This window comes from Ambystoma mexicanum, chromosome 8, assembly GCF_040938575.1.
Source record: "Ambystoma mexicanum isolate Mex_15411 chromosome 8, UKY_AmexF1_1, whole genome shotgun sequence".
Taxonomy (NCBI): Eukaryota; Metazoa; Chordata; class Amphibia; order Caudata; family Ambystomatidae; genus Ambystoma; species Ambystoma mexicanum.
In genome coordinates, this window is record NC_090929.1 from 693490349 (window position 1) to 693503404 (window position 13056).

The 13056-nt window shown below is 42.9% G+C and overlaps 1 protein-coding gene across 2 annotated transcripts in view; it reads right to left on the minus strand.

The window, feature by feature from the left end:
* SCD (stearoyl-CoA desaturase) overlaps positions 1 to 13056 on the minus strand; it is a 126178-nt gene that overhangs the window by 51390 nt on the left and 61732 nt on the right. For both annotated transcript variants that reach the window (XM_069610495.1, XM_069610496.1), the window contains exons 3-4: positions 7181 to 7311; positions 3787 to 3992 (exon numbers count right to left, since the gene is read on the minus strand). In XM_069610495.1, coding sequence (XP_069466596.1) covers positions 3787 to 3992; positions 7181 to 7311 — 337 coding nt within the window. The remainder of the gene's footprint in view (positions 1 to 3786; positions 3993 to 7180; positions 7312 to 13056) is intronic.

A 13056-nucleotide genomic window follows, 5' to 3' on the forward strand; every position in this document is an offset into this window, starting at 1 on the left:
AGGAGAGTGTGGAGTCGAAGATGACCCCGAGGTTTTTTGCCTTGCAGGTAGGAGCAGGAGGAGGGCCAAGCGAGGATGGCCAGAGAGCTACAGGGAAGGAGGGAGTGGGTGTGCCGATGAGTAGAATCTCAGTCTTACTAGCATTAAGGCAGAGGTCATTGGCGGCACACCATTCCTGGATGGCAGACAGACAGTCAGAGATGAGGGAAGGAAAGGAGGAGGCCGAGGGTAGCCTGAAAATGAGCTGGGTGTCGTCCGCATAGCACTGAAAGTAGGGGCAGAGAGCGGCGATGCGGTGGGCAAGGAGTGCCAGATACTGGTTGAACAGCCAGGGAGAGAGATTAGATCCCTGGGGAACACCACAGGTGGAGAAAAAGATGTCAGAGAGGAAGGACCCAAGTTGGACCTAGAAGCTGCATAGGCTGTGGCTGATGGTCCACCCACAAAGTTGAGTACACTAGCATAAATGAAGAACCCTGTGAGTATATCCAATGGTCTGAGTACACCCAGGCGGAAGAAATCTGTGAAATTCCCAGGGTTTTATGGCAAAGGTATACAGGTTGGAGTGGACCATTGAATAGAGAAACAGGCTCCTGGCTTACAGCATGTGAAACGTGCATCCCTCACAATACTCGCCTAGTCCCACAAACCAGCAGCACTGGAGATTATTGTGACAAAAGCAGAGCAGGGAAAATTCAAATTGAAAAAGGTACTTTCCTGCTCTTTTGAGGATCTGTCTGCCATTGTGAGGATCTGAGAAACATTGGAAATGGCCAGAATGGCTTCCCACTCTTTTTTGGCCTTATCGGCTATTTTACTGCGATTCTTGCTGAGTGCCATAGACTCAGGCTTTGATGTATGGTGTCTAGATGTTTTGAGAAGACCCTTCCGCACCTTAGCCTGTTTGCAGGCAACCTCTGACTCTAGTACAGTTTTAGCCTCTATGTAGGGATCATTTTGCCTAGACCTGGATTTAGCGCCTTGAAGGGGATTGCCAGAACCTTAAATAGTCTAAGTCACTTTTCAGGGATCCCTGCTGAGGCCGGCAGAAGTGTGCTTAGCCCCTTGACAAGGAACCTCATTTTTGTGTCTAGCTTTAGCACTATATTGGAGAACCTCAGAACCTCTGGCAAGGTGAAGATCACTGGGTCCCTCCCAGCCTAAGAAACTCCCAGGAAGAAGTACCCAGGCTGGGATTCCTTAAAAGGAAGAAAGGTTGCTTACTTGCTGTTGGCGCTTGTGGTCCAAGAAATGCTGAAGGTGACATGCAGAAGGCCTGGAAAAGATTGCCTCCTACCGTTGAAGACACATGGCGAGTGACCTTACCGAAAGCGCTACCAGGACCAAACGGTGGTCGTACCAGAGGCACTTCAAACACAGGGAATTTGAGTCCAATGGAGGAATCTACTGGCCACAGATGGTGCAAGCGCTGAATCTAAAAGTGCCTGGCATAAGCAGATGGACCAGGAGCCGCTATGATGCTAGACACCATAAGGAAACAGAAATAAAGAAAACTACATATACACCACACACAGGAAACATGGGGGAAAATATAAACAAAGAAAAGGGCACGAAAGCTGCACTGCGATAAAGAGGCTGCAGTTTGCCTGATGTGGAGAAAGGGACTGATAGGGCCAGGCCAGGGGCAGAGCCTAAAAGGACATACGAGCCTGTGCACAGTGCATTACTGTGCATTTAAATTAAGCAAGGATTTTCTGCTGTAAATTGCCTCCGGCCCGACCACCGTGGGCACCCGTCCAAGAGTTTGGAGGAAGGTGGAAGGGATGTAGGAGAACAATACATTGCATGGCCCCATTACTAAGAAGACAAAAAGCTAGCATGGACATAGTTACGGCATGTAATGCAATGTTTTGGCACAGTAAACAATCCAAATTAATTTTCAGAAATCCATTCTTTGACTTAGAAGTAGGAAAGACCCCAGCTTTTCTCTGGATTGCACCCTTGATGTTGCAAGTTGACGTTCAGTCCTTAATATGACATAAACAGGGTTTGAAATTGAGATTTGATGAGCAGGAGCTAAATCCAGCTCCTTGGTGTTGGGCATCACCGTGTAGGCAAGAGCTACCGCAGGGGAACCAGGAGCTACCAGAGATTCTCCTTTAACGGTTTGTCCATTTTGTATGAACCATTGTGTTTCTTAGATGTATTCTAATTTTTCTGTATTAACATTAACAAATACCCAATGTCACAATGTTTGGAAGGCACCAGTTTGCCCTACGGGACAAAAGTAGCTCCTGGAAGCTGTTGGTTTCAAACTAACCAGGCTTTACTATACTAAATAGCTCCCAGCTCCCCTCAATTTTTAATCCTGAATAAAGGAGAAATGCTGGACACAAAGTTTATTTTCTTGCCTGTGTCCACCCTGGACACCTTTGCAATGTTTAGATGTTCAAAGTAGAATAGATCTTGGCTATTAACTGCAGAAATCATTTTGGCTACTGAAGCAGACAAAACAAGTCACTCAAATAGCCTCTAAAGCTGGACCTAATGACTCTGTGGTCCAAACAGGAAATTGTTTCCTCTTCCTACTGTTGAACCCTCCTCTGAGACCAAAGAATGATCCATACTAAAAGTGCAACGGAAAGAGAAAGCAGCTTAGCCACATGGATAAGCCCAAACTAGGCATGCTTCTTGGCATACCATTCAAGATGCAGGAAGTGCTTGCAGGTCACCAATCATTCTTGTAATTGAGACAAATCCATGGGTCAAAAAACCTGCATGAATATGGCCACTGCAACTTACTTTGGAAGAACACTTTAGGGAAGGGCCATCTAGAAATATGATGTCCTAGTAGAGCATATGGATACTAATAGGAGAAAGGAAGTTAAAGGGAAAGAAAGAATGCATAGTCAACAGTATAGGCAAGTCCAGTGTTAGAAAACCAGGCAGTAACATTAACACTGCAGCTCCAACTACCATGGTGGAGTGACTGATGAAGCAAAAAAAAATCAAGGTGTCACTGGTTGATGTTGATTTAATATTCTCCACCCGTTAACTTAAATGGCCTAGTAGGGGCATGATTGGCATTTTTGGTGCGGGTGACTGTGTATGACTTTGGAAGTGTGTGTGTGCGTGTGTGTGTGTGTGGGGGGGAGGGGTAAGGTTGAAAGGTTGAGTGTTCTGCCAAAAGAGTCCAAGCAGTCAACAGGATATAACTTTTTGTCTCGGGCGTATAGCGCAGGGACAATGTGCTCATCTTGGAAGCAAGACGATGAGGAGCAACACAGGTTCGATCCCCCGGATCTGTGCTTAGACACCTCTGGGTATTAAGCACGTTATAAATAACCCATTACAATTACAACTCCCAAAAATGTCACACTGAATTATGATTGGAGGCCTTGAAGTAGACAAAATAAGCTAGGTCAACCTGGAAGGACATTTCTGATTACCATGTCTACTCTGAAAAGCAACCTTACTGACAGGATTGAACAGAATCAACAGTTTTGGAACTGGTGACATACGCTCAAATCATTCAAAATATGCATCACATTGGGATCTTTACATGAGATATTTATAGTACAAAAGTCACTAAACTTAACATTCTAATTTGTAACTCAACACATTTGATCAGCGTTTTGTCACACAATGCATGGACATATACAAATAGGAATGTACCCATAACCATATAAAATAACAAAAAAACATAATCAATGCATGCGGATTGTTACACTAGATGTTGATTTTCCAGTGTAGAGAGTACAAGAAATCTACTAAGAGTGTCATTTCTTAGCTTTAGGATGATTTAATCAACAGCATCTTACCCACCTTCTTTGAAACATAATGACTTTATCAGCCTTCAAATCACTAAGATCTAGTCGCTTCCCTTTTTCAATGACATCAGGGTGCTTACGCAGCAGGAGCCAGCCAATGTGCGAAAAGAAGAAACCACGTGTCGCATTGTGGGGGTCTGCATCTGTTTCGGAGTACTTATGGTGAACACGGTGGTCCCTGGCCCACTCAAAAATATCATTCTGGAAGGGAAAAAAGAATATTGGCTACGGTTATCTATTTCACGACTCCACGTTTTGAACCTAGTGTGAAGATGGGGTAATTTAACCATGTTTTTCCCAACAAGAGATAAAGCAGCAATCATTGCAGTGTCACAATTAAAATTGGCAACATTCAAAACGGATGCTAAACAATAAAATATTTAGCAATATTAATGTGGGCTGCCTAGAGCCTTGAAGTAGAGTGTATAGATGTGGCACCCGATGAAACGTCTAATAAATTAATAACATTTTAAATACTCTATTATAGGTCATTTGCCTTCTAAAATTCTGGGTTTGCACACAAAAGTTATACAAATAAGAACGTCTCTGCTTTTTAAAAATTCTTCATCCACAGTAATACATACATTAGATCTACAGTTAAAAGAAATCTTTTCTTTTATGAGATAGTTTTTGTATGTTAGAGTACAGAACTTCTAAAAATAAAAGTGCATTTTGAACTATATGAACAGCTTTGCTGCCCCTTGGATATCTGTACACATTTTTATTGAAAATGCACTCTAAAATACTCCTTTATTCTATACAAAAGGTATCATCCCTTCCTTGCCTAAATAAATGTCTTTTCCAATAACTAACCAACTCTGAGGCAATCTGGGGAGCGGATATGAAAGTCTGATACAAGAAGCGATTGCATCCCATGCAGAGAGTACGCTGACAAAGCCATACTTCAGGTTGAACAAATATTCAATGTGCAAAACAACCAAGCTGTTTAGGCTCTTTTAACAGTACACACAATCCAAAAAATGCCTTGCGGCTATGATCAATCTTTTAAAATGCTTCTTACTAAAAAAAAAAAACCTAAAAATAAAATGCACACTATCAGATTGAGAATTGGGACTACGAAACGGATAATGTTCATTTTAAAAGGAGGCCCTTCCAGGCTACCTACAGTAGATATTACATTCACATAGATATGGCATCTAAGTCAGTGATCTGTGACTTGAGGTGCTCCCAGTGTTTTGGCATGTGACTCCCAATAAGACCTCACCACTAACTAATGGTAATCTAGCGAGCCAAATGTTGAATACCCCTGATCCAAGTGAATGCAGAAACATTACCATATCATATGTACCAATAGTGCATATTTCAGTCATGTGGTTTATTTATGGTCTCCAGTTTCACTATTCTATTTTTTAGTGGTTTCCTAGAGATCACGCAATTGAAGAATAGTTGAAGGCAAACATCGTCTCACACCTATAGCCCTTCTCTACATAAAGGCTATATCATATGTGGCACATGAAAAACAGTATTAGCAACCAGGGAAGGTGCCATAGCCAATCAGCTTGCTACAATTGCAGGCTGAATCTTACAATCCAAGCAAGCCGAGAGCTGCTCTCATCCACCCGCTATCTTCTTTGCCCTGCCCCTTAGTCGCCGGCTCTGGAAACCCTCCCTATCTCAATTACATTTTTCTTTGTTGCGGAGGACGCCGCTGCCGAGCTGCTCCAACATCCCTGGCCGCCAGGCAATGGAAGAGTGACTCTGCTTCGAGCCCTGCCTTCCATATTCATGGTGGCCCCCTTGAAAAGTATTTGTTTGAATGAAGGGTCACGGCGAGCGTGTGACACGTTCCTTCAAATACCTTGCTATTAACACCCTGGTTTAAAAGCCCAGGGTGATAATAGCAATAATAACTCCAACCCCCTTTGCATGCTTCAATGGCCTGTAACGGCATTGGGGCCCGCTGTTAAGGTCCTTGCTTCAAAAGGGGATATAATTGGGCCCTGTGCCTTTAGTGGCCCATGAAGTCCTCAGGAGGGTTATCTTTTGCCATAAAGATGTCATACGGGCACACAACTCTAGATGTCATTGTACAACACAATTCAGGCAATGACTTTTACACCAGGAAGTATTACTATGACATTCACCTCTGCATCAGCGGAAGGACATGGCTGGCAACAGCCCGATCCTAGATAGGCCCGAGCGAAGCCAACCATGCCCACCGGCCGACATGGGGGTGAAAGCCATTCGCACATCAGGGTTTATCCGGGGTGTGAATGGTTTACTCCACCCTCTGGGAGATTGGCTGCGCTTTTTACACAACGCCAATCTCCAGAGGAAAAAGAAAAAAAGATGTCCACTGCCATAGAGAAAAGGGACAAAGTTCCTTTTCCATTTCTATGGCTGCCGGGAGCGGGAGGAGCATTGGGACTGGAGTAAAAAAGCTCCTGTCCGTAGGTAAGGAGGGAGCTAGAGGGCGAAGGGGTGGGGAAGGGGTATGGTTTGTTTTGGGGGCAATGAGAAGATACTCCCTTGCCTTTCCACAAAAAAGAAATGCCACCACATGGGGGATGGGCCTCGGGTGGCTGGAAACAGTGGCCAGAGAATCTGAATTTTCACCCGCTGCTGTTGCAGCCACCTGATTGGCAGAACGCCCTTCCCGGGTGCGAACAGCAGTTACTGAACATTGCTCAATTATATTAACCAATATGAAGATTAATGTTAATGTTAAAGTCTAAAATGTTAGGTCAATGCATTAAGTTATTTTACGTTTGTGAATCGTTCTGGAAAATATGTTCTTACATTTGTATATTAATAGTGAAAGAATATATTAGAGATGCATCCCTGACTTACTTCAAGATGTACATTGAAATGTACAGAATTCACATTAGGAAATGTATTTAAGAGACTCCTTCGCCCTCTACCCACTTGTATTGCCATTGACAACAGTTTTTGTTCTCGATATTATAAGGACACAAAAAGGCAGGTTACACTCATCTTCAATGGCCATGTTTTCAACATTCCTACACCAATACTTTTATCCCTTAGACTTTTCTCAGGTACATATGTGTATTCTTCTTTAAGAACACCCTGCTAATAGCAGATTTTCAGTTATCTGCAAATAAATTACAACATTACCCAACGGCTTAGTTTTGGGGTACATTAAAATAGCACAATTCCATACTAAACTGTATTTTCTTTAAATCCCTGGACTTTAAATATGCTAGATATGTTTGTACATTTATCACATTTAATAATTGCAGAAATTAATCAGAAATAAGTTCTGCCAGTTGAACTATTCGTGTGCATGTCAGTTACATGTATTTGGTTCCCTCTAACTCGCATTCGAGACAATATTAATATATTGAATATTTTGCATGGGTTTGTGAAAAGTACGCCAATGTTACTGCTTCCAGAGAAACCACATTTACCTGAAATGCCATGGAATTTGCAAAAGTTAAGAAAACTCTCAGTGGTAGCTTGGCTTTGTAGGTTCGATGGCTCCAGAGGCGGTGAGCTCCTGCTGTCACGCCCAAAGCACTCATCAGGAAATACAAACCAGCTGTAATAAACACAGAACAAAAATATTTCAATCAATGAGATGTCAGGTTTGATCGATACAATTGAACTTTCCAACTATTTACCTGTATTCTTGGTCAACTATGAATATATTAGGGTCGAGGGAGGGTACCCTATGTAAGCAAATTGATCAAATATGCTTTAATACCTCAGAACCATAAAATGTTTTCTCGATGTGCACCGTTTACTACCAGCCAATCATGAAAAGTCATGATGAGAATGGTTAGACATTTGCCGTCACTGGAAACTGGCAACATATTTATCGCAGCATAAGGTGGCTGCCTTGCTGCATCTGATGCAGCCCGTTGTTACCAATTCTGGGAACACTCTCTAGACGTTTTTGGGACCCCTCAATGTCTTGCCAACACCAAGCACCCTTATTTAGAAAGTAGAGCTGTCTGACATAGCACAACACCTGCCACAATAACTGCTGATGTAAATGTGGCAGATAGGTAGGTTACAGTTCTTTCCCAAAAATAGGAATGCCTCAAGAATTAGGAATCTCTACAATGCCAGCATCAGGTGAAGCCCATCCACGGATCTTTCACTTGCCCATGCCTTTTAGATAAGTGTTTAAAATACAAGGTAAGCAGTACAAATACAATACACTCCAAAATGTGGCAGAGAAAAGAAACATTCTGCACACTAACTTCTGAATTAGTTTTTGGGCCATTGAAACAGGGCAGTCCATGCAACCTTAACCGCCGAGCTGAGTTTCTGGGAAACCTGGTCGCTACGAATACAAGATTAATATTTTTGGCACCCGAGTTTAGTGTGCCACGATATGGGAATGGATACAGATTCTGAAGATGTACTAGAAGATGGGGAAATTCCGATCCCATTTAAATAGGGTCCAGATAGAGACGGCAGACTTTTGCCCCCAATGTACTCCCGTCATGCAAGAGGGATTAAGCAAGAAAGGGTATGGTCTCACTTTGTTCATTAGCACCCTGGAAAAGGCCGCTGGCCAATCAGGAGGTTCCTAATGCGGGCTGTATTGTATGTTACAAGCCCGGGTCCCGAGCTGCCTGGGCAGCCAGCACCCCCCTTCCATTCCCCGCTTCCCCTTCACCACTTAGCACCTGTGTAGTTTTCTATAGTTTCATCTTGGGAGGATAGCTCAGGGGCAACGTGCTCGCCTTGGAAGCAGGACAACACGGGGCAACACAGGTTCGATCCCCAGGTCCGCGCTTAGGCACCTCTGTGTATAAATAATCTGTCATATCATATGGGTGCTAATGGTGTCTTTTTTCAAAGCAAAAAAGAAACGTAACTTTGTTGAGTATCCCGACTCCGCGCAGTGCTGCTGTCAGCCAAGTCCGTTTTCCATGATGATGATGTCACAGTCATCAGCATGGCAAACAGACTTCAGTGACAGCAGCACTGTTCAGCGCCAAACTCACAACAAAGGGTACTTTTTTTAAAATACAAAAATAAAAACACCATTAACACCCATGTAGGGAACCACACGGGTGATAATGGCAATATTAACCTCTGCCCTGGCCCCAAATTGGGTGGTGGGCCGTTGCCGACAGGGTCGGTCCGCCGCTAAAGTTGATATTGTCTCAATAATATAATCATGGTGTTTGTCTGCCATGATCTCCAACAAATGAAAAACCAGGAGGAAATGTAATGGGAGGAAAACGATTACCTGCAGCACTCGCAATGTACAAAACTCTAAAAGCCATCAGATTAAGTGTTGCAGGCCAACCATTTGGAAAGTGAAAAGATAGGGTTTCAAATTCTAGGCACTTAAAAATGAAAAACAGTCACATGGTTTAAATGCAGCTCTCACTGACACAGGACTGAGTGAATCTACAGGATAGATTTGAATATCTTGGTACAGAATATCCTCCTTTAAAAGTATCAAGGAGGGCCAGAGAATCATCATTTCTCTTATTCATATTGTAAGTCTGGCAGGAAAGATCATTTGTACCCAAAATGTTATGCATCGCTTCACTACGTGAAATCACGATTAATTGTTAGTTAATGTGTTTGTATTCATCTAACTAAATGAAGTGTAACGGGTGACTTACTGGAGGATTTTAACTCACATTATCAAATGCTAATTTAAAGAAGGTATCCATTACTCTCTGGAAGCAAAACATGGAATGGTGACGAAATAAAGGTCTGGCTGGCCAATTGCCCATTTGGAGTACACATGCACTTCGTAATGTCTCAACATAGCTTTGACCACCATCAGGACCAAAATAAATACCTTCTGAGCCACTTTGCGAATGAATAGAAATGTTGTGCACTTTAATGCTTGTCTATAATGTCAAGTCTAGGGTTTTTTCTACGTTCTTACAGGAGGGTATAACAAATTAATCTTTAGCAGATACGCGGACCATAATGTTCGTAAGAAAACATACGCATTTGGGCCAGAGTCTCTGTACTAAACATCTCCAAATAAAAGCGTCAAGAATTGCAGGGGGTGAGTTTCTTATGATGTTCAAAAGAGGGAATACAAACCTTGCCATCAGAATTCACCTGTGATGCACGTCTGATTGAAGTCATGGAAAGACTTGGTAAGGGAAATGACCGATTAAAAATTAGTTACAAGACTGTCCTAAAGAGATTTTGCTTGAGTAGCAATTCAACTTATTTTATTAGTAATTTTGTTATCAATATGTTCAATGTCACATGAACTTATAATTATTATTATCTAAGACATAAAACAAAAAGAGAGAACATGAAAGGAGCATAGAGTAACAGATTAAATGATTAGCTGCAGAAAAGAACACAATTTAGGAAATCCCCACCAAGAAATAAAAATATAACATAAAATGCTGTAAAAACAATTCCAGGGTGCACTCTTGTGCAGAAGCGTATTCTCAGGGGTCCTGACATGGTTCATGCGTGTATGCCCTAGGCCTGTACTCTTGAGAAGTTTAATTGATCAGGTCTCTACGTTTAAGATGTTACAATAAAGTCAGAGCTGGAGACTAGCGGGTATTGTGTTGCAGCATAGTGGGACATGTGCCTATTCAGACACTGGGGAAGATGGAGCCTGCCTGCCACCAATACCTATTGCTCACAAAATACACCGTCTACCAGGTCATTTGAAAGCAGCTTCTCCAATCATGTTTTTTGTGTTCTGAGATCTTTAGTTGAGTAGTTATCATGGAAAAAGCATGGTCGCAAGTACAAACATGGCTGAATTTTATCTTGTGTTAATTAAATTAAATAACTTGACAGAGCAGGTGTTAGCTGACTGGTTATTGACGCCTTAAATAATGGAAGCCGACTAGTTCAGAACAAGCAAGACCACTGCATTTGTAGAGAAAGAGAAACATGATATACATGCTATATGCCTGTGTTATACTGCCGGAAAACTACTTTGAAAGACAATTATTTAATGCATGATTACTGATCTATCCCTTGGATCAAGACTTCAACAAATGTCCTCAAACAGATGGACACATAGAATGGTATCCTATTAGGATCAGAAGTCAAGGAAAAATTCAGACAAAAAAATATCTGAAATCTTTTTTGGATCTTGCATTTAAGTGCAGTAGCAACGTTTTCACTTACAGGAGTGGAATGGATTAATCATATGAGCCAAGGCTGAACCAGTGCCCACCACTAAGAACAGGACTGCGAGACTTGTGCTTGGCCTCAAGCCCTGGGATCGTATCTCTCCAGCCCTGAAATCTCTCCATTGGCTCCCAGTGGATGAAAGCGCTATATAAAAACATAATACATACAAATACAAAGGATTAAATTCAAAACCCTCTGCATTATCCACAAGGCTTTCTGCGGCGTGGGTCCAAAATACCTTCAGCTATCCCTCCGCAAATACCTCCCCACTCGAGCGCTTCGCTCCTCTACCTCTAACTCCCTCAGGGTCAGTCATTTACTCTAAGAAACGAGCTGGGGGTAGATCCCTGTCTTCGGCTGGAGCCTCCCTCTGGAACTGCCTCCCTGACACTCTGAAACTTGAGAACCATCTCGAGTTCCGGAAGCACCTCAAGACCTTCCTCTTTGCTTCTGCCTTCGCCCCCCCTTCTCCCCTGCTGATCTGTTCTCTCTCGGCACTGTGCACCTGGCCGACCCACTGTCTTCCGGGCCCAGGTACCTGCTCACCCTGACACCAACTCGCACTGTCTTCGAGCCACCCCTTACACTGGGGTCGGTATCTGTACCCATTCAGCACCCTCCCCTTTTTCTTCCTGCACTTATCAGACATACCCAGTCTGCTGCCTTAAACCCAGCACTTGCCATTTGCTGCCTGCACTACCACTGTTTGTTGTCTTTACCATTTATTTATTTTTATTATTTATCTGTTTCTCCTTTGCTCCGCACTTTCCACTCCCCCCTCCATGCACGTTTCTCCTTTCCCCTCTCCCATGCACTTGCGCGTTCTCAATGTCCCTGGGCCTAGTAGTTTTTGTTCTCCCCTGTTCCCCTCCGTTGCCTTGTTGCGCTCTGAAACACTTGTGTACGAGCACGATAGAAATAAAATATTAATATCAATATCACTACTCTGTTTTTAAGTTGTAAAGGGTACATCTTTCTCTTGGTACAATACAATGATGTCTGCATCATTGTTTGACTGACAAGGACAAGATTATACTTCTATACTGATAGACCTTAGAAACCGCACATTAGAAGCCCATGGGCCTCATTCCGAGATTGGTGATAGTCATGGCGCTATTTGCGCCGTGACTGCCTCCAATAACGAGTCCGGCACCGGTGTTGTTCAATGGGGACTTACTTACCGGTGCAGTCCGACCCTGGCGGGACCTGTAAGTCCCCATTGAACAAACCATTCCCCATTCCCATTTGAGCCCCCATAGGGCTCAATGGGAATGCCGCTAATAACGGGCTCGCGACTTGCAAGCCCGTTATTAGCGCCCTGGTCTCTTAGTGGGACCCGTAAGGGACGTGTGGTCAGACCACACGTTCCTTACGGTCCCCGCCAAGGGACTTTGGAATAGGGTGGTAAGGGATTACCGGCACCAGTCTCCTTACCGGTGCCCGGTATCCCTTACCACCCAGGTCGTAATGACCCCCCCATGTAATGTAAGAAACCGCAGAGGGCTGCAAATAGGGGTAAAAGCATTTCATTTCTTAGGTGTAAGTGACCTTCCTATAGAAAGCTAAATTGTAAACCAGTGGAGCTAGAGTAATCATATTAAGGAATACACATCTTAAAGACTTTACACATTTATTATATGATCATCAAGGTAAGATGTCTGCATCAGCATTGGTCCAGATATCGAACCAGCACAGTAACTATCTCAAAACATAAACAGACTGCACGTGGCTGGAAAAAGCTAATTTTGAATTAAATTGCTTGTTGGAAAAGCTGATGTCATAAAGGTGTAAGTAACTAGCCTCCTGCACTCCTTTCTTAATGGAAGAAAAGCCATAGGGGGGTTCTTCTGCAACCACCTGGTGAGTAGTGTACAAGCCAGTTTAAGGACCTGGACTGAGGTTGGATGTACAAAATCCATGAGATTGGACAATTTTTAGTTTTATTTGTTAGTTTTGATACTGAGTGAAAGGCCAGTATTTGACATATCAAAGGAGTACAGACGGTGATAGTTTCATACAAATAGTTGATCAACATAGTTGGGAAGGATTTGTTTGCAGCTTTGCCTTCTTTTTCGATGGGACACGCAACACATATGCCCGTTTTATGATCTTAAGTTATGCCTGTTTTATGATTTTAACTTATTTTTAGAGCCCAAGTTCTTTTAATGTAACTCACTTGTATTCTGGC